Source organism: Zonotrichia albicollis, chromosome 9, assembly GCF_047830755.1.
Source record: "Zonotrichia albicollis isolate bZonAlb1 chromosome 9, bZonAlb1.hap1, whole genome shotgun sequence".
Taxonomy (NCBI): domain Eukaryota; kingdom Metazoa; phylum Chordata; class Aves; order Passeriformes; family Passerellidae; genus Zonotrichia; species Zonotrichia albicollis.
The window spans coordinates 31,666,117-31,689,249 of record NC_133827.1 but is presented as its reverse complement, the minus strand read 5'-3'; the positions used below and the strand labels follow the sequence as shown (position 1 = coordinate 31,689,249).

Below are 23,133 nucleotides of genomic sequence, written 5' to 3'. Positions count from 1 at the left end.
TGGAAAAAGGTATGGAAAGTTAATGGCCCCCACAAAAGTAGGATTTGGCTCACGCAGCCTTTTGATGCATGGCAATAGGATGGGGAATAGAGGGACCTAGCTCAGTTTCTCTAAAACTCATGCCTGCGGGACTTTCCAGGAGAGCCAATATGCAGGAAGAATACAAAGCACCTCCCTTCACCTTTATCCTTGCTCTGGAGTGCTTCTGATCTGTTACCCCATAAGACAACAGCAGTGAGACCCAGCAGTAAAGGCTCTGTTGAGCACGGTGGAGCCAGTCCCACTGGTACCAGGAGTTTTGGGTGCCACTGCCCAGCTGTCAATAATGCCATGGGCAGGGATCACCAGTGGCAGGGATCCCTGGTGACAGGGATCCCCAGTGACAGGGATCACAGGATGGCAGGGATCCCAGGTGGCAGAGATCCTGGGTGACTGTGATCACCAGTGACAGGGATCACCAGATGGCAGGAATCACCAGTGACAGGGATGCCTGGTGGCAGGGATCCGAGGTGACAGGGATCCCCAGTGACAAGGATCCCTGATGACAGAGATCACCAGTGACGGGGATCACAGGACGGCAGGGATCCCCAGTGACAAGGATCCCGGTGACAGGGATCACCAGATGGCACTGTTACGCACACTCCCTTCCCTCCACGGCGCTGCCTCGGACCGGGCAGCGTTGCCGAGGTTTTTGAGAGGCTGATTGTTCTGATTGTTCAAAACCAACTATTGGTTCTCATTCTGCCCACAGAGTTGCTGCCTGGGGGAGATTTGATCCCCTCAGAAGGAGGGCCTGGGTTTCTCAAATGTGGGATTACCTGTGTGTGGGTACTTCTGGTGTTAGCTGGGTTACCGAGGGTGTCACTTCTGGCAGCCTCACCTCCCAGGGATGAGCAATTCTGGCTTCTGCCATCCCATGGCCGTGGGAAAACTACCCCGGTTTGAAAAGCTGAAGCTGAGCTGGGAGTTTGGGACAGGGAGTTATCTTTTGCCTACTACAAGGGTGCAGTGTATGACGTGCTTGGGCTGAGTCACAGCAGAAATTGTTTCTCTTTGGAAAAAGTGAGGTGCGAAGGTTTGATCATATCACATGTGAGGCTTTGTTTTTTTTTCAGGGATGCATGTATGGTTATTAACATCAAAGCACAAGGATGGGGGTAATGCAAGAGAGTCTCTTTTAGTTGTTATCTTCTCCACAAAGACATGAAACACTGGCTCTTCAGCTTTCCTCAGCTTTGCTCTGAGACAGAAAAGAAGGTTTTATTAACTTAAGTGACACCAAACTCTTATTTTATGTCATCTACTCTTAGTGTTTAAGTGGATTTTGTGCTCCATCCTGAGTAGGATGCACCAACGAGCAGAGTTAAGCATATCCCACCCCTAGTGTATTTCAGACTGCAACCCTGGAAAAGGACCTGTGCCCCTAACTTCAGGCATTCTTGGGCTCTATCTGCAGCACAGACAGGAGGGAAATTACTGCCTATGTGAACACACCCACCTTATTGGTGAGCTGGGCTCTGCTGGCTGGGGAGGTGTGGAAGTGCAGGCTTTAGCAGAGGATGTGCAGGTTTGCAACCAGGTCTTCCATCGCTAGTGGTTAATGCTTTAGGGATTTTTGTTTTAATTGCTACTGTTCTTGAACTGGCTTTAATCCCATTAGTTCAGGTATGCCTGCAGGAGCTGTGCTTGCACCTTGGATTGCAGGAGAGACATAGCCTTAATGCTGGGAACTAGAGCTCTGCCAACCAAGCAGTGAGATTTTGTTGTATCCTGTTTGGAAACGAGAAATTCTTTTGAGACCAATGTTTTTGCATTGAGGATTTATTTTCTGCAGCTGCCAAAAGGCTGGAGAGATTTCTACTTTTGCAGAGCAGGCAGGAGATGGGAAGGTGCAGGAGCAGCAGGGTTGATAGCAGCAACATGACATTGCTACAATTCAGCTCAGCTCTGACTCACGAGGAAGAGTCAGAGGCTGTGAAAGATGAGTGATGCAGCAATAAACTCGGTTTACTGCATTTCTGTGTCTTCCATCGAGGCTGACAGTAAATGCTGTTCTTGTTAGGAACTTTCTCTCTGAGTCAATCTCTCCTCACAGAAAACTTGATTCAGCAAATCTTTTGCTTTGCTTTACGTAGAGGAAGCCTCTTCTTTCATTTGCTGCTGGGCTGGTGCTGCTGGCTGTCAGCAGCACTTCAGAAGCTGATACCCTGGAATTCCATGAACCAGCCTCTGAGGCTTCTGATGTGAACACCTGGAAGATGTGAGCAGAGCGTGAGAAAACTCTGGGATGGGTCTGTGGCGAGAGGATGAGCGTGAGCCTGGGCTAGAGAACTGATGGGAAATTGCAGGGAGCTCCCAGTCCTGCCGTCCTTCCCCACCCCTCACTGCACAGCAGGGCTGGGGCAGACTTTCACCCACAGGGATGTGCTCACTGAGGTTCCTGTCCCCAACCTGGGCCCGACCCTGCAGGGTGTGATGACGCTGTGTGTATTTGTGGCACAGCTCTTGCCAGAATGCCAGACATGTCGTGTGGCAGCTGAGTGGGCAGACCAAGCCTTCCACCTACACAGCCCAGCCACCCCTTTGATATGCAGCCCTGACCCCATGGCAGGGTGCTGGCACCTGTCCTGGGCCGCTCCGGCCTGCAGGCCCGCTCGGGGCCGGGCTGTGGCCCCACGGTGTCTCAGAACAGCCCTGGAGATGCGGCACAGCTGCGCTGACGTGGGGCAGGGAAATTCCCTCCTCTGCCTCGGGTGGCAGGAGCTTCCCATGGGAGCTGCACAGTGGCCTGCCAGCTCTCGAGGACAGGGCAGGCTCTCCTGGGGCTAGAGAGAGAGAGAGCTTCCTTTTGGCCTTGCTCCTGATTTATCACTGTAGTCGTTGCTCTGTGTTTTGCCTCCTTCACGTGTGCCTGAATAACCATAAGGCTTGGCAAGGGACATGGAGCAATACTCCAGATTTGATCTCTTATATCTGCTTCCCTCTGCTCCCTCTCCATAGGGAGAAGTGGCCTGGTTTTTAGTAACAGTGGAAAGAAACCTCTCCAGTGCTCACATCTGCTCTCCACTGATGCTATTACCCTTATAGTTAGTTTTGTTTGATGACTCCTCAAAGGGGAGAAAATGGAGACTGCAGCTTCCAAAATACATGGTCGGCTTCAAGTCTGCTCCTCTGCCATCTCCTTCCAGCTTGAGAACAAGGGTAAAAACTTTCTGCTGCCCTGACTTTGGAGAAAACAGACACAGTGTGGCCCTCAGTGGTGGGAATGTCTCTAGGAGAGGGGACATCCATGGCTGTACTGAGGCTTAGCCACAGACTGTGGCATAGTAAACTACACCTCTGAGGACCTTGGTGGGGGGGTCAGTGAGATAAAGAGGCTGATGGATTAGAAGTGAGGCCAGCCGCAGGCAAGCTTTTTGGCTTGGCCCAATCCCATGGAAACACACAGAGCTGGTGCTTGCAGGAAGCCCAGAGCACAACTGAATTAACCTGCTGAGATGGGTGCTCTGGGCTTTCTCCTAGAACCAGTCTCTGCCCTGGGACTTGGAAGATAGGAAAGCCTAGAGGAAACAAATGATGCCCTCAGTGTCCCATGGGAGCTGGAAGTCTCCATAAGCATGTGGGAGAACAGGAAAAGAGTAAAAAGTGCTTTGCTAGAAGCTGTGGGGTTGGAGTAGAAAGGGAGGCAGTGGGAAACCCCAGTTGTAGCTGTTCTGGGTTACTTAAAAGTATTAATAGTTTCAGGATTGCTCAAGCAAAGAACTAGGGCAAGCCCTGAAAAAACAACGAAGTTTTTGTAGCTGGTGTAGTTGTAGATGGTGTAGCTGTAGATGGTGAAGGATGAGATCATGGAAGACTTCAGCTTTACCCCTCTGAGATGGTCAGTCTTCCAGTCCCTGTCATCTGAGCTCCTGCTGAGACAGGATCCTGGGGACAAACACTCAAGAAGTGGTTTGTGCCTCACAGAAATATCTGTTACCCCTGCAAACTATACTGACCTTTGCTGTGAGTGGATGATGCTGTGACACTACAGATGTGACACAGGAGACACCAAAGGCAACCAGAGAGCTCTGAAAGCAGTTCCCATTGTCCTGTTGAGCAAGGCTGGAACAGTGCCCTGCCCTTTGCTTCCTCCTAACTCTGCCTAAGCAGTTGATGGCCAGCATGAGGATTGTGCAGAGCTCCAGGGTGTGGTATTCACATGGAGATGACAGCTTGAAACTGGTGTATTTAAAGTCCACAGTTGTTGGCACTGAGATGTCCAGGTTGAACAGGAGAAGGATGTGGGGAGTGGTACACTGGGATACCAGATGTGCCTGTGGGGTTGTGCTGCACTGCTGGCTGGATTGTCATCAGTCCTGGGCCACTCTTGGCCATCAGTGACCAAGCATGACCTGCCCAGATGTTGCACAGATGTGGGGAGGAGCTGCTGCTGGGCTCAGCCCCACCAGCAGGTCTGTGCTCCCCAGGCAGGTCAGTGCCAGTGTGGGGGCCCGGGGTGTGAGTGCCCTTCTTTACTGCTTTGTGTCTGCACCAGGGACAAAGGCGCTGGGGGGAACGGGCAGGATCGTGTGTGGAATTGTGGTGGGTTTATTTATTAATTTATTTTTTACAGTTCTCCTCCCATCCCTTGTCTCTCAATATGGAAGGTGCAGGGGTGAAGGCTTGGAAAAAAGCCAGAAATTTGACACTTCTGAAGCAGTGGGATCAGAAATTAGCCAGAGGCAAAACCTGAATTCTTAAGGAAGCTTTTCCCCTACCATCACAGCATTCGGGGAGATCCTCCAGATCCTGTGAGGGTCATACTTCTGTTTCCTCTTTCCCTTCACTGGAGTTACTGAATAGTTGTCTTTGCTTACTTCTGTTCATGAAACTCCTAAAGCCTTAATTCTTTTGAAACCTTTAAACATCCCTAATATTTAGTTAAAATTGAAAAATGTGCTCAAAAGACACGCTGATGTGGCTTTCTCTTCCCTTGGATAGCCAAGGTAAAACATTTTACTGATGGTAGGAGAGAATTATTTCCTTCCCTAAACCTTTTCTAACAAAAAAAAAAAAAAAAATCCCCAAATATCCCAGAGACTTCTTGCTCTTAAAAGAAATTAATTTTAACTTAACAAAAAAAAAAGAAAAAAAAATCCAAACAAACCAACAAAGGACCACAACCACTCCCCTGGAAACCTCAAGCTGTGAATGAATAGTTTCATCCCCTGGCATAAAGGGTGTGTCTGATTTCAGGCAAATCCTGAAGCCAGCAGTTGCAAAGGTGGCTCAGAGCAAAGCATCTTCCTGTATTCTTCAGCTCCAAGTGGTTCAGAGGTTCCCGGAGCCACGGAACAGGGCTGGGAGCACAGAGATGTCAGGAAAGCGCCTCTCCCTTGTGCCCTTTTCAGGAGCGGGGCTCTCACAGCCACCCTGACCTCGGTGGCGGTGCGGGGACCATCGCAAATCCCCCGCAGCAGTCTCCTCCCGGGGATAGAAATGTTTGCCTCTCCAAAGGATAATCTCCCGGTCATTTCAGCGCCAGCCTGGGGCGGGAGCGGGGCACGGAGGGTAACGGGAGAGTGTCCCGCAGCTGTTTCCTGGCTGTTGGTCCGCCGCAGACGTGGAAGCGGCGGAGCGGAGCGAGGCACCGCATTCCTGCCCACCTACACACATGCCTGGTGCGCTGCCTGCTCCGCGGCTGGCTGTAAATCCGCTGTCCAGACAGATCCCCGGCAGCCCCGCTTCCTGCGGGACGCGTGCCTGCAGCCCGCACATCCACCGGCCGCACCGAGCGTGTCACCAGCCCCTCTGCCACTGAAAGGAGCTCCCCTTGCCTCTGCTCCCGGGGTCACAGAGCCCTGGATTGGTTTGGGTTGGAAGGGACCTTAAAGATCATCCAAGTCCCTTGATGGGGGAAGGGACACCTTCCACTAGAACAGGCTGCTCAGAGCTCCGTCCTGCCTGGCCTTCAGCGCTTGCAGGGATGGGCATTAGCAGCTTCTCTGGGCAACCTGTTCCACTGCCTCACCACCCACACAGCAGAGAATTTCTTCTTAAAGTAAAGAATTTCTCCCCAGATAACTTCTTCTTCAATTAAATTTACTAGTCCTTATATACCCCCCCCCCACCCTGAAATCCCAACTCATGTCTCAGGCTCCATCTCCCAGTAGGTTTCCTTTAAGGCAGTGCAAATGAACTTGGCCAAATACCAAGAGCCCCGAGAGCCTCCCAGCTATGCACGGGGCACTGGCAATGCACACAGGCACACACCCTGTGCTTGTGTTTCCACTGCTGGCTGTGCTATGCAGCGTGCCTTGCAGCTGAGAGGAGCTGCATGCAACCTCACTGCACTGGTGAATATCCCTGCCCAAATTCCTGGTCAATCAACCATAGCTATGTGTTGGCTGTGAGCAGGAAGGCTGTTTGGGTTGCAGGAGAGAAATCAGGATACTTGCTGGCTTTTGCAGGGGGCTTTTGTACAGTACTGCCACTGGGTTTCCATGGCTCTGTTTTCCAGCTGGGTAAAGCGAAAGATAGATATTCTGAGCTACCTCAGAACATGTCCAGAACTCTGTGGGAGGCTGAAAATGTCCAGTTGTCTGGGAAAAGCAGGCAGCTACTCTGTGCAGTGCCAAAGAAAACCAAATCATGAACAATTTGCATTTACCCAACTCCAGGCATGAGGGGTGGTACAGATATTAGGCGGCCCCTTTTGAAGTTTTTGGGGAAATGGCCTTGCTAGAAACATCTCTCATCAGTGCCTTGTGAGTGAGAAGAGAGCCCTGCAACAAGCTGCTATTTCTCATCAGAATTATGTGGTGCTGCTTTTTAAAATTGATTTTTTTTCAGGAGAAGTTATTCTTTTGGTGTGAATTGCTAGCTGGAGACTATCACTTAACTGCAGCACTGCAAGATGTGTTCAGCACTGCAAACAGGAACCACAGGATTTTGGGTTTGGGCTGTAACAGACTTGTATTTACTGTGCCTGGGGTACCAAGGCTGTGCAGAGCTAAGGCAGTGTAAAACCAGAGGGCAGCTGCACCCTCAGACAGGGGCCAGCCCAGCAGCAGCAAGGTCAGGAGCTGCCAGTTTTACTTCACAAAGCCCTTGGGATGTGTGATCTGGGCACCTGCTGGGTAAGGAGACTGGCCAATATCAGAAGAGGGTCTGTCTCCAGCTGGGAGTTATTCCCGGCTCCCCAAGCATTGGCCATTGCACCCAGGCCATTCTGGGAGAGACTCTTCTCCAGCTCCCATGAAGAAGGTAGAGCAGGGCTTCTCAAGAACAGCACTTTTCTCATGACATTTCTTTTGCCTTTTAGGTTGAAACCTATGAGGAGAGGCAAACTTTTCCAGGCTGTTTGGAGAGCACACAATGCATAACCCCTCTTCCATGAAGTCAGGCTGGAGGAGGTAACAGCTAATACAACCATGGGCATGGTAGATGAAATCCAAGCAGCTTCTGGTGTTTCTCCACGAGCAAGCACAAAGTCTCAGCAGTGGGTCCAGAGCCCAGCCTGATGCCTGCATGCATGTTTGGTTATCCATGCCCACATCCATGGGTGCAGATTGAAAGCATGTCCTGGGGTATGGTCTAGGCAGGGAGAGCACTTCCTTGCTGTGTCTGTGGTTAAGGGTGGATGCTCAAGGCCTAGACCAGAGCCAGGCTGGCAGTGTGGACCATGAGTTGGTGTGGCTCTCCTTGCCCATTCCCTGGAGGTATTTGCCCACTGCCCCGATTTCAGCAGCAGAAGAGGATGCAGCCCCTCTGAAGCTCTGCCTGGGCTGCTTTGTGCGTGTGCAAACCCTGCTGTGAATCTTTCTCTCTCCTCCCCAGCAGATTTGGAGATTCCCATACCTCTTCCCCAATAAGACAAGCTAAAATTTTTGATGTTTATTCCAGGGTTCAGCCTAAGAGAGAAAAGTGTTTGATATTACTGTTCTTCCCTGGGCCAGGCAGGGGAAGCAGTGTCCAGCAGCAGGGAGGCCTTAACTCCAGTTAATAAACATATCCTTCACTTCCAGCCTCTCTTCCTTGGTGAGAGCCACTTAGTGAAAGCTGCTTGGGCTTGGCTGGGGATCAGCCCTGCGAGTTTACAGGATTCACAATTCACAGATGTTAGAAGCTATCAGGCTGAGTGTGGGTGGAGAATGTCAAGTCTGAAATAGCTCTCCTGCCACCCTGGCACAGGCAGCAAAGAAAATGTTTCCACGTGACGTTCTTCGAACCAACATTTCCTACAAGGAAAACACAGAGGGGAAAAATAAGAGGCAATTGCTGCCATCTCAGAGGGTTCCTGACTTTTGCCCCAGGGGTGGCTGGAATTATTGCGGACACTGGCACCAAATATTCACTATAGGTGAGCTATAGGTCAGTCCCTTACACTGCTCCTCATCCACACAAATGTATAGGTCTGCTTGAAGATGCAATCCCTCTGGCGCACAGATATGTGGGTGCTATTTTTTTCCTGCTGGAATCCATTTTAATTTAGCTCCTGATTCATATTTCATTCATTCTCCAAACCCACAAAACCAGGATAGGTTTACAGCCTGTACTATTTGGATAAATCATGGAGGGGGAAAAAAACAGGGGACAAAACAGGTTGCTTTCCTGAATGACTTTTTGTGTGACTCAAAACAGAATAGAAAAAAAAAGAAAAAGAGGTGGTGGAGAGAGAATTAAAGCCATCCTTTCTTGCTTTTGTGCTGTTTCAGGAAAATCAGATCAGCTTTTCATCTTTGGTAGTTTATTTTGGTGGATTTCACTCTTTTTTCTCTAAGCTTTAATGTGTGACAAAGATGTGATTTCTATTTTCTTACTTTTACTTTCTCCTCAAAGTCATTGAAAATATTGGGGTTTTTTAAATGTGGAAAATGTATATGTTATTTAGAGGACACCAGAACAATGCAAAATTTTTATATGATCGCACTTTTTTTTGGAAAAAGTGAAAAGCTAAAAAAGGGAAAAGATTAACAAATATATCTGATAGCTCTCTTGCAGGGAGGAGGGCAGGAAGGAGAGGCAGAGAGGCAAAAGTTTAAAAAAAAGTTATTTTTAATTGAGGAATTTCCCCGTATTTTGTCATTCCGTTTTGAAACTGTGACCACAACAGACTGTGTGAACTGTGTACGGTGGGAGGGAGACAGAAAATTTCCCCAGGCAGCTATAAGCAGGTACCAACCCCAGAGCTGACAAGGGAAGCTTTTAAAGGAGGATGAAATTCAGCACAGGCGCTGCACCCAGCAGAGGAAACTCCGGCCATCTGGAGACGAGGATGACCAGCGGCCACAGCAGTTTGTAAAATTGCAAGAGCTGCCAAAATTAAACTGTGAAGTCAGGCGGGCAGGCAACCAATGACCGGCGAGATCAGAAGTTCAGAGAAGCCCCAGATGAGCTCCCAACAACAAGTGTGGCCAGCGCACACCAAAGTTTATTAAGGATGTTGAGAGGAGGGGAAAATATCTGTGCAGAAGATGCCCAGCTGGCGAGGAGGGAGTGGTGGTGATGCTCGGGTAACGGGACCAATCCCATTGGCCAAGCCCCTGGCAGATCCCACCCATCCGCAAGTGTAAAATAAATCTCTAAAGTTGTACCTCGTGTACCACTTGACCTTATTGCTTTTAGCCTGCCGGCTTTATATCTATTTATTTATTTTATTTCAGTTTGTCCCCAGGGAGGGGCTGGAAGGAAATGAATTTTGAAGCAGCACCTTTCAGCACCTTGCCGTACTACCCCGATGCCTGCATCCCGCGGTGAGTGACGTAACCCCGCTTATCGCAGCGCTTATCGCAGCCTCCTGATAATCGTTAACTTTCCTGCTATCGGCCGCCGGCAGCTGGGCTGCACGCGGAAAAAATGTGCCGCTCTCTTCATGCTCACTGGAGCTTATTATTATTTTTGGCTTTCTAACAGGTTACTGTTTAATTATAGGCATCCGTTTAAGATATCCCCTTTTCCTCTTTGGCATTAGAGGAGAAAAAAAAATATGTGATAAATAGCACGAAGGCTGATAGTATCTTTCCTTGGTGTTTTGGAGCAGAAGGTTACACTGTGCTTTGGGTAGTACAGGAATGGCTTTAGGTTTCTGTTGTGTGTTTGTTTGTTTCTTTAAGTGAAAAAAACTTCCGGGAATAACACAAGCTGACCTATTGAGATTTTGGAATTTAAAGGATAAATAATTAATTTAAAAGATTCAGAGAAGAAAAAACTGCCTTCTAAGAGAGAGCAATTTTCCAGGAATATTTTTTCCTTCTGTCTAACAGCCAGTGTCAGAGCTTGACAACCACTCTTATTTTAGCTTTGTTGTTATGCCGAGTTTTATAACTTTCCAGCAGATAAAAGAGCATGTCCACACGAGGTGTCACAGTATCACATTGTCGGTTTGTTTGTTTCTCCCAATAGAAGATACTATATTTAAGCATGCAAATGACATGTAGATGGTATTTTTCCAGTCGTAAAGTTCGGAGAGGTGAAATCCTCTGGGCACAGTCACTTGTTGAACTCCTTTATAAGACTGGTTTCTGTCTGTGTTTTGTAAAAGCCCTGGCTGGTATCTCAATGGAGCATTAATCCCTGGAAGAGTTAACTATTAACTCTGCATCCTCCACAGCGTGCTGGGGAAGGCTGCCCTGCTGCACAGCTCTGTGTTGGAGAAAGGGCTTGGCCACCATCACCCAGCCTGTGGCACTGCAGGCAGCTTGGTGATGATCCCTGGGTTGTTTTCCTCACTGTTGTGCTTTGTTACAAGGTTTGTGGGGGCTTTTATCCCCCCCCAACCCGGGTGTTTGGTGGCACTGCTGTGTGAAGGTCCTGGGGAGGAGAGTGGAGACCTGGCAGCGAGGAGGGGCCGCGTTTGGGGCCAGCAGAGGGAAAGGAGAGAGGCTGGGAAATAGCGCACGGTCCTTGGCCGCGCTGCCGGGCACAGGAAGGTGGAATGAAGCCGGGGGTATTGGATTCCCCAGGGAGACCTTCCACAACAGCAGCCCAGGGCTGGCCACGCACATGCAGCCATGCTCTGGCCTCCAGCAAATCCACCCAGCCCTGCTGAGCCCGGCGGGGATGTGCCTGTGGCCAGCAGAAAGTGTGGGATTCACAAGAAAGCAGCACCAGAGCAGTGCCCACTCAGCAAGGTGGGTTTGGGCTGGCAGCTCTCGAGTCTTTAGCACATTGATGTTTCCATGGCTGGAAGCCCCAGCCAGGCAAATTCCAAAAGTGAAAATGAAGAAAAAGGGAAAAAGCAAGAAGATGCACTGGGAAGTGCACCTGAGCTCTGAGACATCTTCCCAGCCTGTCAGCTCCTGCCAGTTTGTATCCCACTTCATGCCAAATAACAGGTTCTGAAAATTGGTGCTGTGGCTCAGGCAAAAAATACAGCTGGAGCATGAATTAAAGAGAAAAGAATCCATTGGCTGTATTTGGTGGAACTTTTTTAATAAGCCTTTCAACCCCTACAAATCTGCCTCACCCAGCAAGTCAGGCCTTACAGTAGAAATGCTGCTCCTCACCACATGCCTGAGCAGCATGATGAGTTTTTAAGTGACCACTGCAGTGTGGGAAGCCTCAGGACAAACAGAATTTGTGACACCCCTCAGTCATAAAACCTGTCTGAGATACAGCTTAGAGTAACAACATCTCTCAGCTGTTATGCATGTCTGTTTACATGAGCCAAGAGTGGCATTTGTTCAATTGTTAGTGACTGTGCTCTGCCACAGGTCAAAATCAGCTCAAAGCTGATCCCAAAGATATTTTTCTCAGTCTGAGACATAGAGGGTCTTCATCTTTAGGCTCCATTGGTTGCACATTCATAACGTGTTATGTGACATTTCTCTGACTGCTTTAACATTCAATAGTTTCAGAATTGCATTTATTTTACACAGTTTCAAACACTTCTGCTTTGATGTGGCCAAAATACTTTATTTAGCTAATACCAGTGTGCTTCTTTGCAACTTTAAAATTACATCTAGTAATTATCTAACCAGCAAACTGATAACGTTGAGGTATGCTGGCAAAAAACCAATCGTGAAAAGTGTTTTAAACCCTGTTAAACTGCTGGGAGGGATGCATGCCACACAGATTTCCCTGTAGTTCAGTGTGGAGGGGGAATAAGTTATAAATCCCAGTTAACTCTAAGATTTGTGGCTTTGATTTACCCTCTGCTGTTGCTTCATCTACTTACCTCTTCAGTTTGGGGGTGTGCAGCAGGAGGACACGTGGGAGCCAGCTAAAACATTTCCTCTGTCAAGAGGTGAACGCAGAGCACAGTGAGGAGCATTAGTTAATGTGCCTCTATGATGCTCATGTGCCTTATGCCTGCCATTTCACATGCCACTGTGAAATTATATATCCACAGAACACAGTAATTCAGTGCTACAGATGAGGAAAAACAGCTGAGTGCCTAGACTCTGTGCTGTGTGTGATTGTTTAAGTCACTTCAGCCTCTGTCTCAACAGCCCAGCTCCCTCATTGAGGCTATTAAAAATGTGGGTATCAAAGCAAAGCATCACAAAATCATAGGGAATCAGCTGGGTCACAGCCTCTTCCTTCACAGCCCCACTCATTGCTGAGTGCTGGAGATCAGTGCTGGAGCTGCAGCCCAGCTGACACAGGGGCAAAGGAGCAGTGGCTGCTGAGAAGGGGATGTACATCCTTTTGCAGAAGTGAAGGATGCAAATGTAGGTTGTGACTGCAGTGAGGTTGTTTGGACAGGTGTATCCTGAGTCTGCCCATCTTTCTTCTTAAACAGAAAGAGCTGAGGGATGCTAAAATTCAGCAGGCCTTTAACTCTTTCTCCTTCTACTTTCCTTGTAAAGGGAAATCCTTGAAATTGGGAATATACACACTCAGTGCCCTGGCTCTGGGACTTGGGAGGTGCTGCTGTAATGACAGAAGCACCTGCACTGAAGGGCCAGGCCACTGACCCCATGAATTGCTGCCTTGGATGGCACCGTGGGAGCTCATCCTTTGCTGCACAAAACCCAGGTCCACTCTGAGTCATAAAAAGAGCAGATTATCTGAAACGGGTGGGATTTCCACCTTCCAAGAAGTGCCCACCTAGCTGCAGCTGAAAGCCACTAATGTAAGATGAAAAAGGCACTGTAATTATGATCAAAGTCCAGCTGTTGAGAGCTGTGTAATTAGTATCTCTCCCCAAAGCTGCTTTTTTTCCAGCTAATGCCTGGTTGGGGGAGTGATGTTTACAGATAAGTTACTTGTGTTCTTGGAAATAATGGTCATTAGGCTGTGTTTTACCCAGGAGCCCTCTGCTGTGGGGGCTGTAGGGAATGCACCTGCTGGTGCACTGCACTGAAGTCCTGTCTGCTCTAGCCCTCCCTCTCCCCATGCCCAGGCTAATTGGTGGCCTCAGGATTCCACATCAGTGCTGTGTTGAAGGTGTTCACCATGCCTCACTCTTCCCTTCTGAATGAAAGGGCTCTCACACAAGCTGCTCTTTCTCCTTTCATTTCTCACTTTGTATTCTCAGCACAATGTGATACAGTCCAGCCTCCCAATTCTCGCTAATAACAGAGGAACAGCCCTGAAAACCACTGCTCTCTGCAGCATCTGTGCTGGAAACCTGATTTCTCAGACATGGTCCTGGGTTTTGAGGAAGTTGCTGAAACAAAAAAATCAAACAAACCCCCCCAGCCAGGTATGTAGGGAAAAAAAAAATCTATTTTTAGAAACCAATGAGGAAAACTGTAAGAAATTACTTCGGGGGGGGTATTAGAAATTAGTTGGAATGGAGAGGAGTGTTTGGGCCATGCAAACATCATCTATTGGGTGCTAAATCTGGATGGATTGTGGTGAGCAGGGTGCAGTTCCAGGCAGCCAGAGCTCCAGGGTTCAAAGAGATCTTTCATCAGGAGCACTGCATGTGTCACTTCACCTTCCCTCAGTGGTTCCCACATGTATCAAACAGGGCTGGTGAGCAGACTGCAATGATCAGACAGGAGTCTGGCCAAGGTCAATGCTGCAACACAGCACAGAAGTGGAAACTCACTGCACCCTGTGCTCATCACTGCCAACAGGCCCCAGGGACGCTGCAGGCTTCTGTCCCTTGGGCTGGGAGGGGACAGATCCAGGCCAAACCTGCAGTGCTGGCAGCAGAGTGCTGTGCCTCTCATGGCTGTGAATCAATGCTGGAGTCATCCTTTCACTCAGTATCAGCTGGGTGACATTGTGACAGAGATTTGCTAAAGTTGTCACAGGGTCGTGTCACACAGGAGCATCTCATCCCATGTGCAGGCTCTGCAGAATCTTTGCATTTGGACAGCTGCACATTTTTCCCTTTCCTCATGCTATGCTTTGCTGAGGAATAGCTGAACTCCTGCTATGACAGAGTGGACAAATTTCAGTTGCCTTCACCTATGCAATGGGAGCCCAAATTTGCTGTGTTGGCAGAAAGACCTGAAGTCAAGTAAAGAAAGATGCATGACTGGGTATAGATCTGTTTGCAGAAACAGCCAGTGATCGTGCAGGTACTTTCCAGAGACTCAGAGAGGGCCCAGAAATTGTTGTGAGCAGCTTGTGGTGTGCTCAGGGCAGCTGGTGACCCCCGAAGGAGCAGAATTGGCTGGATGCAGGAAGGAGACGTGAGAAGGTGCTTTTGTTTCTGGACTTTGTGAGCTCTCCTGTGGTAACACTCACAGCTATGCTGCCACCACTGGTAAAAACTCCATGGGGGAAGGACCAGAGCTGGAGGCAGATGCACATGAGAGGACAGCATTCCATGTGCCATATAACTTTTGCAGAGTGGCCTCCTTGGCAGGAGGGCTTTGCAGAGCAGCTCTGCAGTGGATGCCAGCATGGGACCTCTCAGCTGCCTCCAGCACCCCATCAGGCACGTGTGCTGCTCGTGGTGAGGAGGGGAGGGTATTGATCTCATATGTGAGGTCTGTTCTTTGGTCACTGTCCTGTTCTTGCACTGCAATCTTATCAGAAGAATGGGTTTACAATACAGAATCTTTGCAAAACAGCACTCAAGAGTTGCACATTAAACCCTCTTCAGTTCTCTCTTCCTGGCAGAGCCCAAAGTCTGCTTATCCCTGCTGCCCTCCTCCATTCTGTCTCTGCTGCACCCTCCTTACTCCACAGTCACTGACAGGGACAGCACATTTTCCTCTTCAAAACTGTGGAGGCTTCTCAAGAAAATACCTGTCTGCTTGAAGGTCCTTTTAGTGCTGCTTAAAGGATTAAAGTTGAACCAAACCAACCATTTTTTTTTCTCACATCCCAAAGGACTGCAGGGAGAATAAGTGAAATCTTTCACGGGGTCCTTTGTACTGTGAGGAGATAATACCTGATTTATAGTGCCTTGCCCAAATTTCAAAAATCCTGAAGAAATCAGAGAAGCAAGTTCTTAATAGTTCATCTGTTCAGAGGTGTTTAGAATGTTCATGGTAAATGTTATAATTCCGTAATGATTGACATTGTACCTTCTGCTACAAGCTAATTTGCAAAAGTTCTGCTCAACAAACACCAGGATTTTTGCTCTGTTACAAAGCAAAAAGGCTCAGCTACAATTTGGGGAAAAATAAAACCCTCTGCAGTTCAACACGTGTCCAAAAGAGTATTGAAGCCTCGTGCATAAAACATTTCAATAGCAGTAATAAGGTATGGGGGAGGAAGGAGGGGCTTGGATGAGGAAGAAATCAAGGAAACTTGGCTTTCAGTTTGGTGCCTGGCTCTAAGCTAGTTTGGCATTTGTGTGAAAACCTTCCTGGGAACGTGGACATGGTGGTGAGAGCCAGTGGTTATTCTGCCATACAAATTTTGACTTCTTTTTACCTTAAAATTTTGTAGCCCATGATCGCCACTGAAATAATCAGAAGGAAAATGTTTTGCTGTAAGAGATTTCTGAGGTTTGACTAGCTCTGCTGGTAATAGATAACATCAGCTCAGACAGCGTCATGAAAACATCTGTATCTGTTCTTAGGCCCTGCTTGGGAGTTTTTGGTGCCTGTTTACAATCACTCCTGTGTAACAAATCACCTCCCCACAGGATTTTGCTGCTGAGTCATTTCCAATCAGGTGTTTAAATGCCACAGGTGGTCTGATGTGATAAATACCAGTACACACAAGCAAGGGGAATTCAGTTAGTACATGGAGCTATAAAGAGAACAGCCAACTCCCCAAGTGAGAAGGGGGAAACCCTGCAGTAAGTGATCAGGGCTCCAGCAGGTTCTTTGCAACATAAAAATAAGCCTGCTTACAAAACCTTGCCCTGGGAGGTTCAGTGCCTGTGTGGTTTAGTAATGTTGATAGGCACAAAAGTCACTGCAGGCTGAACAAATGCATGGAAAGAAGCTTGAATTGTGCTGCTGAGCTGGATGCTGCAAACAGCAGTGGCTCAGCTTGTATTGCCAGCAGTGTCTGGGGAGCAGGAGCTGGGGAGAAATATCAGTGGGATGGCTGGAATTGCTGTCAGTGGGGTATATGAGGTGGTGGTAACAAGTGTGAAACTGTAGTTCAGCTGGCTTTGAGAGTTAACATGGGCATTAGGTGGTCAAATATTGCAGGGTTGAAACTCTCCATGTAAAACAACAAAATTTCTTTACACAGCTTTCCAAGTTTTGTTGCTCATATTTGTGAATTTTCTTCATAAAATATACAGGCTGGAAACATCATTCCTGTTTTTGATGAAAAAGGTGATGCTCTATGTATTCATAGCACTGCAGCAGCTACAGCTTTAAGATTATCACAAGCAAAAATCATAAATCACATTAGGTGTGGCAATGTATTGATAAAATTATAGGGAGCCAACCCTGTAATTTCTCAGCACCCGGCACAGTTACAAAAGCAGAGATGCTGTGAGCACTCCAGGTAGCATTGCCTTACACCAGCAGGGTTCCTGACAAACCGTTCATTTGTTCCTGTCTTTCAGGACTATAATCTGCTCTTAATTCTTTGTCCTTCATCTGCCCTGTCTTGGAGCTATTTTGTGACACACAGGAAGGTTTCTGTAAGTGCTCTTATTTTTGAGAGGAGGATTCTCTGCCCTTGGGCTTAGGAATAGCTGCCCTGCCACAGAGTTGCTACACGCTGAAAAATGCAGCCCACATGTTATTTAGCACAAGAGCTCCTTTTCCTGTAGGAGTATTACTGGTGGCAAGGGTGAGGAGTGGGTATTAATGCTTAGTATCCAAAATACACCAGATTTCACAGGCTGGCTGGGGGGGTAACAAGTTTGGGGAGCTTCAACGAAATTCATATTACAGGAATCTGCACCTAACATCTGCTTTGCTGGTGTTTCTGTTTTGCATTTTAATTATTTACTGAAACTCAGGATGTTGCTGTTTACAGTTTCCTGCTTCTAAAGAGTTCTGGGGACTTTCTGTATTATCATGATGATTTCTGATATTTTTTAAAAATTCAACCGGTGAGAGAAAGCTTGTGAGAAGGACTTTATAAGTCCCCTGAGCAGTTCATAAGGAGTTTGTGTAACTAAAGATAGAAGCAGTTTTTGTAAGAGCAGGTACCTTAGGGAGCCAAGTGTCTTACCTGGATCAACACAAAATGTCACAAGCCTTTTGCAGCAGTCAGTGTGAGAAGCCTCCTGTCCTAAAAAAGAAGCATGTATTTCATGCTCCCTGTCTGTCCCTCTCTTCTCTCACTATATTTATATGACTAAATGCCCTGCAATGCATAGTTTCCCAGGCCTGAAAGTCAGCATGGGCTGCATGGTTTCTCTTGCTTTGCTTCCTCTTGGTGGAGGGACCATCCTGAGACAGCCCATGTGGGATGTCCTCTCCCTGCTGCCTCCTCACAGGGGCCACATTTGGGAAATGCCTGTCCTGTGTGCACTGGGCCAGCAGCAGCTCAGCGCCTGCTGCTCAGCATGCAGGGGTGCCCAGAGCCTTCCTGGAGGCTGCAGCACACCAACCACTTGGCCAAAAACCCAGGAGCTGCTGGGGCAACCCTGACAGAGGCACGATCTGAGTCCTTGACATGTCAAAGTTCAAATCTCAGCAAGTTTAAAAGAAGCTCCACTGTTGGCAGAGTGTGTTACTGTCCTTGGGACCACATGCCCTTAATACTGCTGATAGTGATATGGTGCAAGCAGGGAAGAGGCTGCAGGCAACATGCCAGACTCTGAACAGAGCTCAGAGCATGTTACCACCCCATCAGGAGCCATCAGGGCCACAGCCTTCTGCTCTTTGCACCACAGAGTCTCCACCTGTGTTACCCAGCAGGGCAGCCAGGAACTCACAGAGATCTCCCTTGAAGGGCCCTGGATTGGGGGCCCAGCCATACTTGTGATGAACCCCTCATCTGGGGGTTTCTCTCAGGCAAACAAACAAACAAATAAATAAATAAAGCATTTTTTCATTCTGTGTTGTGGTCTCTGTATTGGTGTGATGGAGGTAGACCAGTGAAAACTTACAGATGCTGGTTGCACTCAACACTGCAAAAGTTTGGCAGACAATTATTAAGAAAGTCCCATTTCTGTGGGAAATGCTGAAAGCTCCTTGTAAAAAATAGCAATGAAATCCGGTAGATAATTTTACTGGGTAAATGCTGCGATAGCAGGAAAAATACTAATGACCAAATCTCAAAAGAGGGGGATTTGATTTTGCAAGCCTCAGGAAGATGAGACTTCTGGCCATTGCCTCCCCAGAACTTTGCAATTTTCCTCATTAAATATCTAAAATCACTAGAGAAGTGCAGTGCTGAAGACCTGTCATAGCTGTATTTTTCTCATGACTGACACCTCCTGAAAATGACCTCACCCTTTTTCATTTCTGTGTCTGTTGCTTTATTTCTTTTAAAATTCCCTGGTGCTACAGAGATCTAAGTATCTGAAATTATATGGTTAAGTGGTTTAGGCTGCTTTGGGCACTTAACACTGCTCCTCCAGGAAAGATGAGGGGTCTCCCCATCTTTCTGTGCAGCAGAATTCAACAGCAGAGGTGTCTGAGTTCCTACTGCTCCATGTGCCCCCAGGCACTTGCTGCAGATTATTGATGGTGGATGAGTGGGCCATGGAGTGATTTTGGGTTAGGCACTGACCCCAGAGAGACAAAAAATGGTCTTTGTTGTCTTCAGCTGTAGCTGCATCTGGACAGCAGAGGTTGGCATGTGGCAGCAGGGCTGGAGGCAGCACTGACCCAGCAGGAGATGCCTCAGCAGAGAGCTGTGCTCATCCTCTCCTCTCCTGAGGGGAGGATGCATCACTGCATTCATCCTGCTGTGAAACTACCAGGGCTGTCTGGCTACAAAAGTCCTGTATCAACTTCCAAAGTTAGACCCAAATACATGTTCTCAGATGGGTATTTGAACGAGAACAGATAATATCTAGTACTCAGACCAAAGAGATTTATTATTTTTTAAAGGGACTTGCAAATGTTTTGTGGCTTCTAGACAGTTTGCCTGTAAAATTTTTCTTACAACACTTATTTTTGGACTTGGACCAAAAATACTTCAGAATTTTGAGGGCTGGGCCTGGATTTCCCACTTGCGCTGCTTTTTAGAAGACTTTCTCACTTACTGCAGTAAAAGATCTCATCTCTGTCCAGCAGCTCTGACTCTTCCTTCTCCAGATGGGCACTGCTTCTCACCACCACTACAATAGGTTTGGGAAAGGGATTGACTGGAAAAGTGAGTTACAAAATAATGCAAATGCTTTTAATTGGTTTTGGGTTCAAGGCTTTCTTAAAATTGATTATTTACATTTTATTTTATTATCTAAATTTGGAAAGTCTTGTTTCCCTGGAGATGCACTAATTGTTAGGAAGTCGCTATGTGCTTTACCAGATTGGGGATTATACCTTAGGAATGGAAAAACAAAGCTGGACAGTTCACCCAGGGGCTGGGGGTTGAGCTTGGGTGTCCTGAGCTGCAGGTTTGCATTCTAACCCTGGGCTTCTCCACACAGGTGGTCTTCTGTGGGTTATGAAGAGTTTGTACCCCAGACTAGAAAGCCCCAATTGCAGTGGGCAGGTGGGGGAATTGCTGTGGCCAGGGCTGAGAAAGGGAGTGGGTGTCAGGGCTGAGCAGAAAGGAGGGGATGTCCAAGGCACAGCTTCTGAGGATGGATAAGAAGGGGGTGTCAAAATTTGAATGGGAGGTAAGAGATGTCTGGGAAAGTTTATGAGATGCTGAAGGAAATCCTGAAGGAAAAAAGAAATAATAGGGTTTACAGTTATGGGAGAGAGTCTTAAATGCTGGTGGAGTGATGAGCTGCCTGAAGCCCTGAGGATGAAATCTGTTATGCAAAAGTGGTCCCTGTTGTCAGGCTGACAGTGATGATATGTAGTTAGCTGATTAGATGAGCTGTTGATAGGAAATGCAGTGGGTTCCTGGGCTGTGGAGGTTCTGAAATTGCTCAGCTTCAGGAAGCCACTCCCAGCCGTTTCCAGGCCCTGCAGGGCTCATTCTGGGAACCCTGGTGGGAATGCAGAGGGAGTCTGTTCCTCCCAGAGGGGCTCTGCAGCCAGCATGGGAGCAGCGCACTGGTGTGGGACACAGGGCTGCTTTGAGGGGCTGCCACAAAGCTGCAAATGTTGCCTTCACTGCAGGCAGTCTTACTCAAGATGAAAGGAGATGATGAAAGGAGAAAAATCCCCCTTGTGTTTTGCAGCACGGTGAATTGGGAGGATTACTTTGTACAGCCAGTTTCACTTTCTTGATTAGGTCAGTGTCGCCTGTACACTGAAGACTTGAGTCAAGAGCAACCAGGAAGCTGAACCATCCCTTCCTACCACTTTCCATTCATCTCACACACATATGCTTCCAAAAGACAAATCTAAGTCACAGAGAGATCAGGAGGCACTGTTAGAGTAGACCCTAGCAGAACACACAGCATTCCTGTGAAACAGAGCTCCTTTATTTCCCCCCAATAGCATGCAGCTCACAGTTGAAACAGGGTGTGTGCAGGGCAAGCACCCTTTGTCTGGAGAACAGGAGAAGCTAAGAGTCTTCCCTGGTGTGTCCTTGACAGATGCTGTAGGACACCAGCAGTGTCATAGAGCCTTTGCTGCTGCCACTCCCTGTTCCTTCATGTGTTCCCTACATCTCCTTGGCTGTTGGCCACTTCTGAGATCAGGGTTCACCCTTCTGGCAGTCAGCTTCTTTCATTTTCTAATGCATATCCTTGTGTGACCCAACCACTTTCTCACTGCTGCCCCTCCCCATAACCTGTGCTGCTGTCCACATCTTTTTGAGAGAGAGCAGATCAGTGAAATGTGGGAACTGGGAAAAAAACTGAACCATAGGTGGAAGTTATATTCTGTCTCAGGAGAATCCTGTGTTGGTGTTTGTTATTCCTTACATTTGTCCTTTCTAACCCATGCATGTGTCAGTATTCTCTTGGAGTTATTTTTTGGGACTGACACATAGGAGCAGCATTATGTGCAAAGACAATCTGAAGGGTTTAAAGAACTTGCTGGAAGTCTAAATTTTAAAATGCTAAACCTGAAAGCTCGGCTTAAAATCGAAAGGAGAATAATGGCTTGTGAGCTCAGTTCAGCACAACCTGCCTCTGCCAGGATGGGAGTCAGTCTCTTTTGGGCTTGTGTAAGTTAATGACCTTGGAATATGGCATCAGGCAAAGAAAGAAGCAGGAAAATGCATTCTACAGCTCAATTCATGCTGGGAAGAGAGGCTGCTTGTTAATGAAGTAGACACAGAAAAAGGTGCAGTAGAGGCAGATGAAATTCAACTGCGATCTTCTCCGAGGGGAAGATTCTGCCTGTCTCCCATTTGGCTTTCATTCTGCCCCCCCTGTTTAGGGGGTAGCAACGAACCTGTTTGATTTCCAAAGGCCTCCAACCTTTGGGAAAGGGTTACAAGGGGGTGCTTCCAGGCTGTGCTCTGCCGGCTGAGGGTGGCTGCTCCAGGCTGGGGGACAAGAGCGCTCCGGGGAATTCCAGATGACATCGCCTGACAGGCGCACGCCTGTCCCGTGCTGCCAGACCCAGCATCCTTCTCCTCTTGCACAGCTGTGAGCTTCATTAGGTACCGATGGCTACAAATCACTGCAGCATTACAATGCAGAGCAGGGGAATTCCAGCAGGACGAGGGCTGCCAAGTTCCTACAGTTTTAACGGTGTGATCTGAACAGGAGCCCCCTCCCCACGCAAAAACTAAAAATACAACTGACTCCAAGATTCAGGCATTTAGGCATAATGCTCATGAACTTTAAATCGTTTACCACTGCTTTTGATGCGCTTCAAGGTGTAACTGGAGAAGGCAGGGACAAGCATGTGGATTGGGATTGCTGGAGCTGAAGCTGCCGACTCCTCTGTGACTTGAATCTCTATCCAGCTCATACCCTGTGGTGGCTGAGGGCTAATGTATTAATGTGTACACAAATGAAGGGATTAAGGGGTTAATTGCTGTATAAATTCAGGAAGAAATATTAGGTTTTAGTCTGGATTGGAATTCTCATTCTACCCTGAACTCTGTGTGTGTCTTAAAGCTGGTCACAGCATTTCTGCAGCCCCTTGATTTTCATTCCTGGGCATCAGCATTTTGGTGTATGAAGATAAATGAAGTTTGGGAGTTTCTTAGTGCAGGAGGTACAGTGTATACTGTACCAGAAGAAATTAAGGCCTTTCTGAATTTCTCTATGTAAACACCCAAAATCACTAGTTCCTTTTAGAGCAAGCAGCACATTGCGACTTGGGTGACCAAGGTTGTATTTATGGCTTGCTGACTAATGGTGAGTAATTCTATAACCTCCTGGTGTCTTCGTTTTCTTACAGGTAATATGGGGGTAATCACACTATCTTCCTTTGTAGAGCACATGAATAAAATGAGACACATTCGATATCATTATTTAGACCTTATTAATAATTTGTTGGATACATTTGTATAATGTGGAATTATACATTTGTATAATGTCTTCATAGGAACAGATGTTTTTCTCTCTGCATCAAGGTTTCCTGAGTACTTTGCTAGCATATTCTTTAGGGCACTGTAACCTGTGAAAAAAGAGAAAAATTTGTAGCTTACAGACAAAGACTTCGCTGGTTCCATCTGCATGTCCACTGACTGAGAACTACAGGCCAACGATAGAAAATTGTACATCATTGATAGACATCTCATAGGGAGAAGCAGAAAGGGACACTGCAGTTTGGGAACAAGTAGAAAGAAAGCTCCGAATAATTTTACTCATCCCTCCTGTGAAAGATTTTATTTTACAAAATT

The 23,133-nt window shown here is 47.6% G+C and overlaps 1 protein-coding gene across 2 annotated transcripts in view; it reads left to right on the top strand.

Annotated features, from left to right (window-relative positions):
• TP63 (tumor protein p63) overlaps positions 1 to 23,133 on the top strand; it is a 165,296-nt gene that overhangs the window by 55,417 nt on the left and 86,746 nt on the right. For both annotated transcript variants that reach the window (XM_074547218.1, XM_026792113.2), the window contains exons 2-3: positions 7,307 to 7,397; positions 9,648 to 9,737. In XM_074547218.1, coding sequence (XP_074403319.1) covers positions 7,360 to 7,397; positions 9,648 to 9,737 — 128 coding nt within the window. In that variant the 5' untranslated portion in view covers positions 7,307 to 7,359. The remainder of the gene's footprint in view (positions 1 to 7,306; positions 7,398 to 9,647; positions 9,738 to 23,133) is intronic.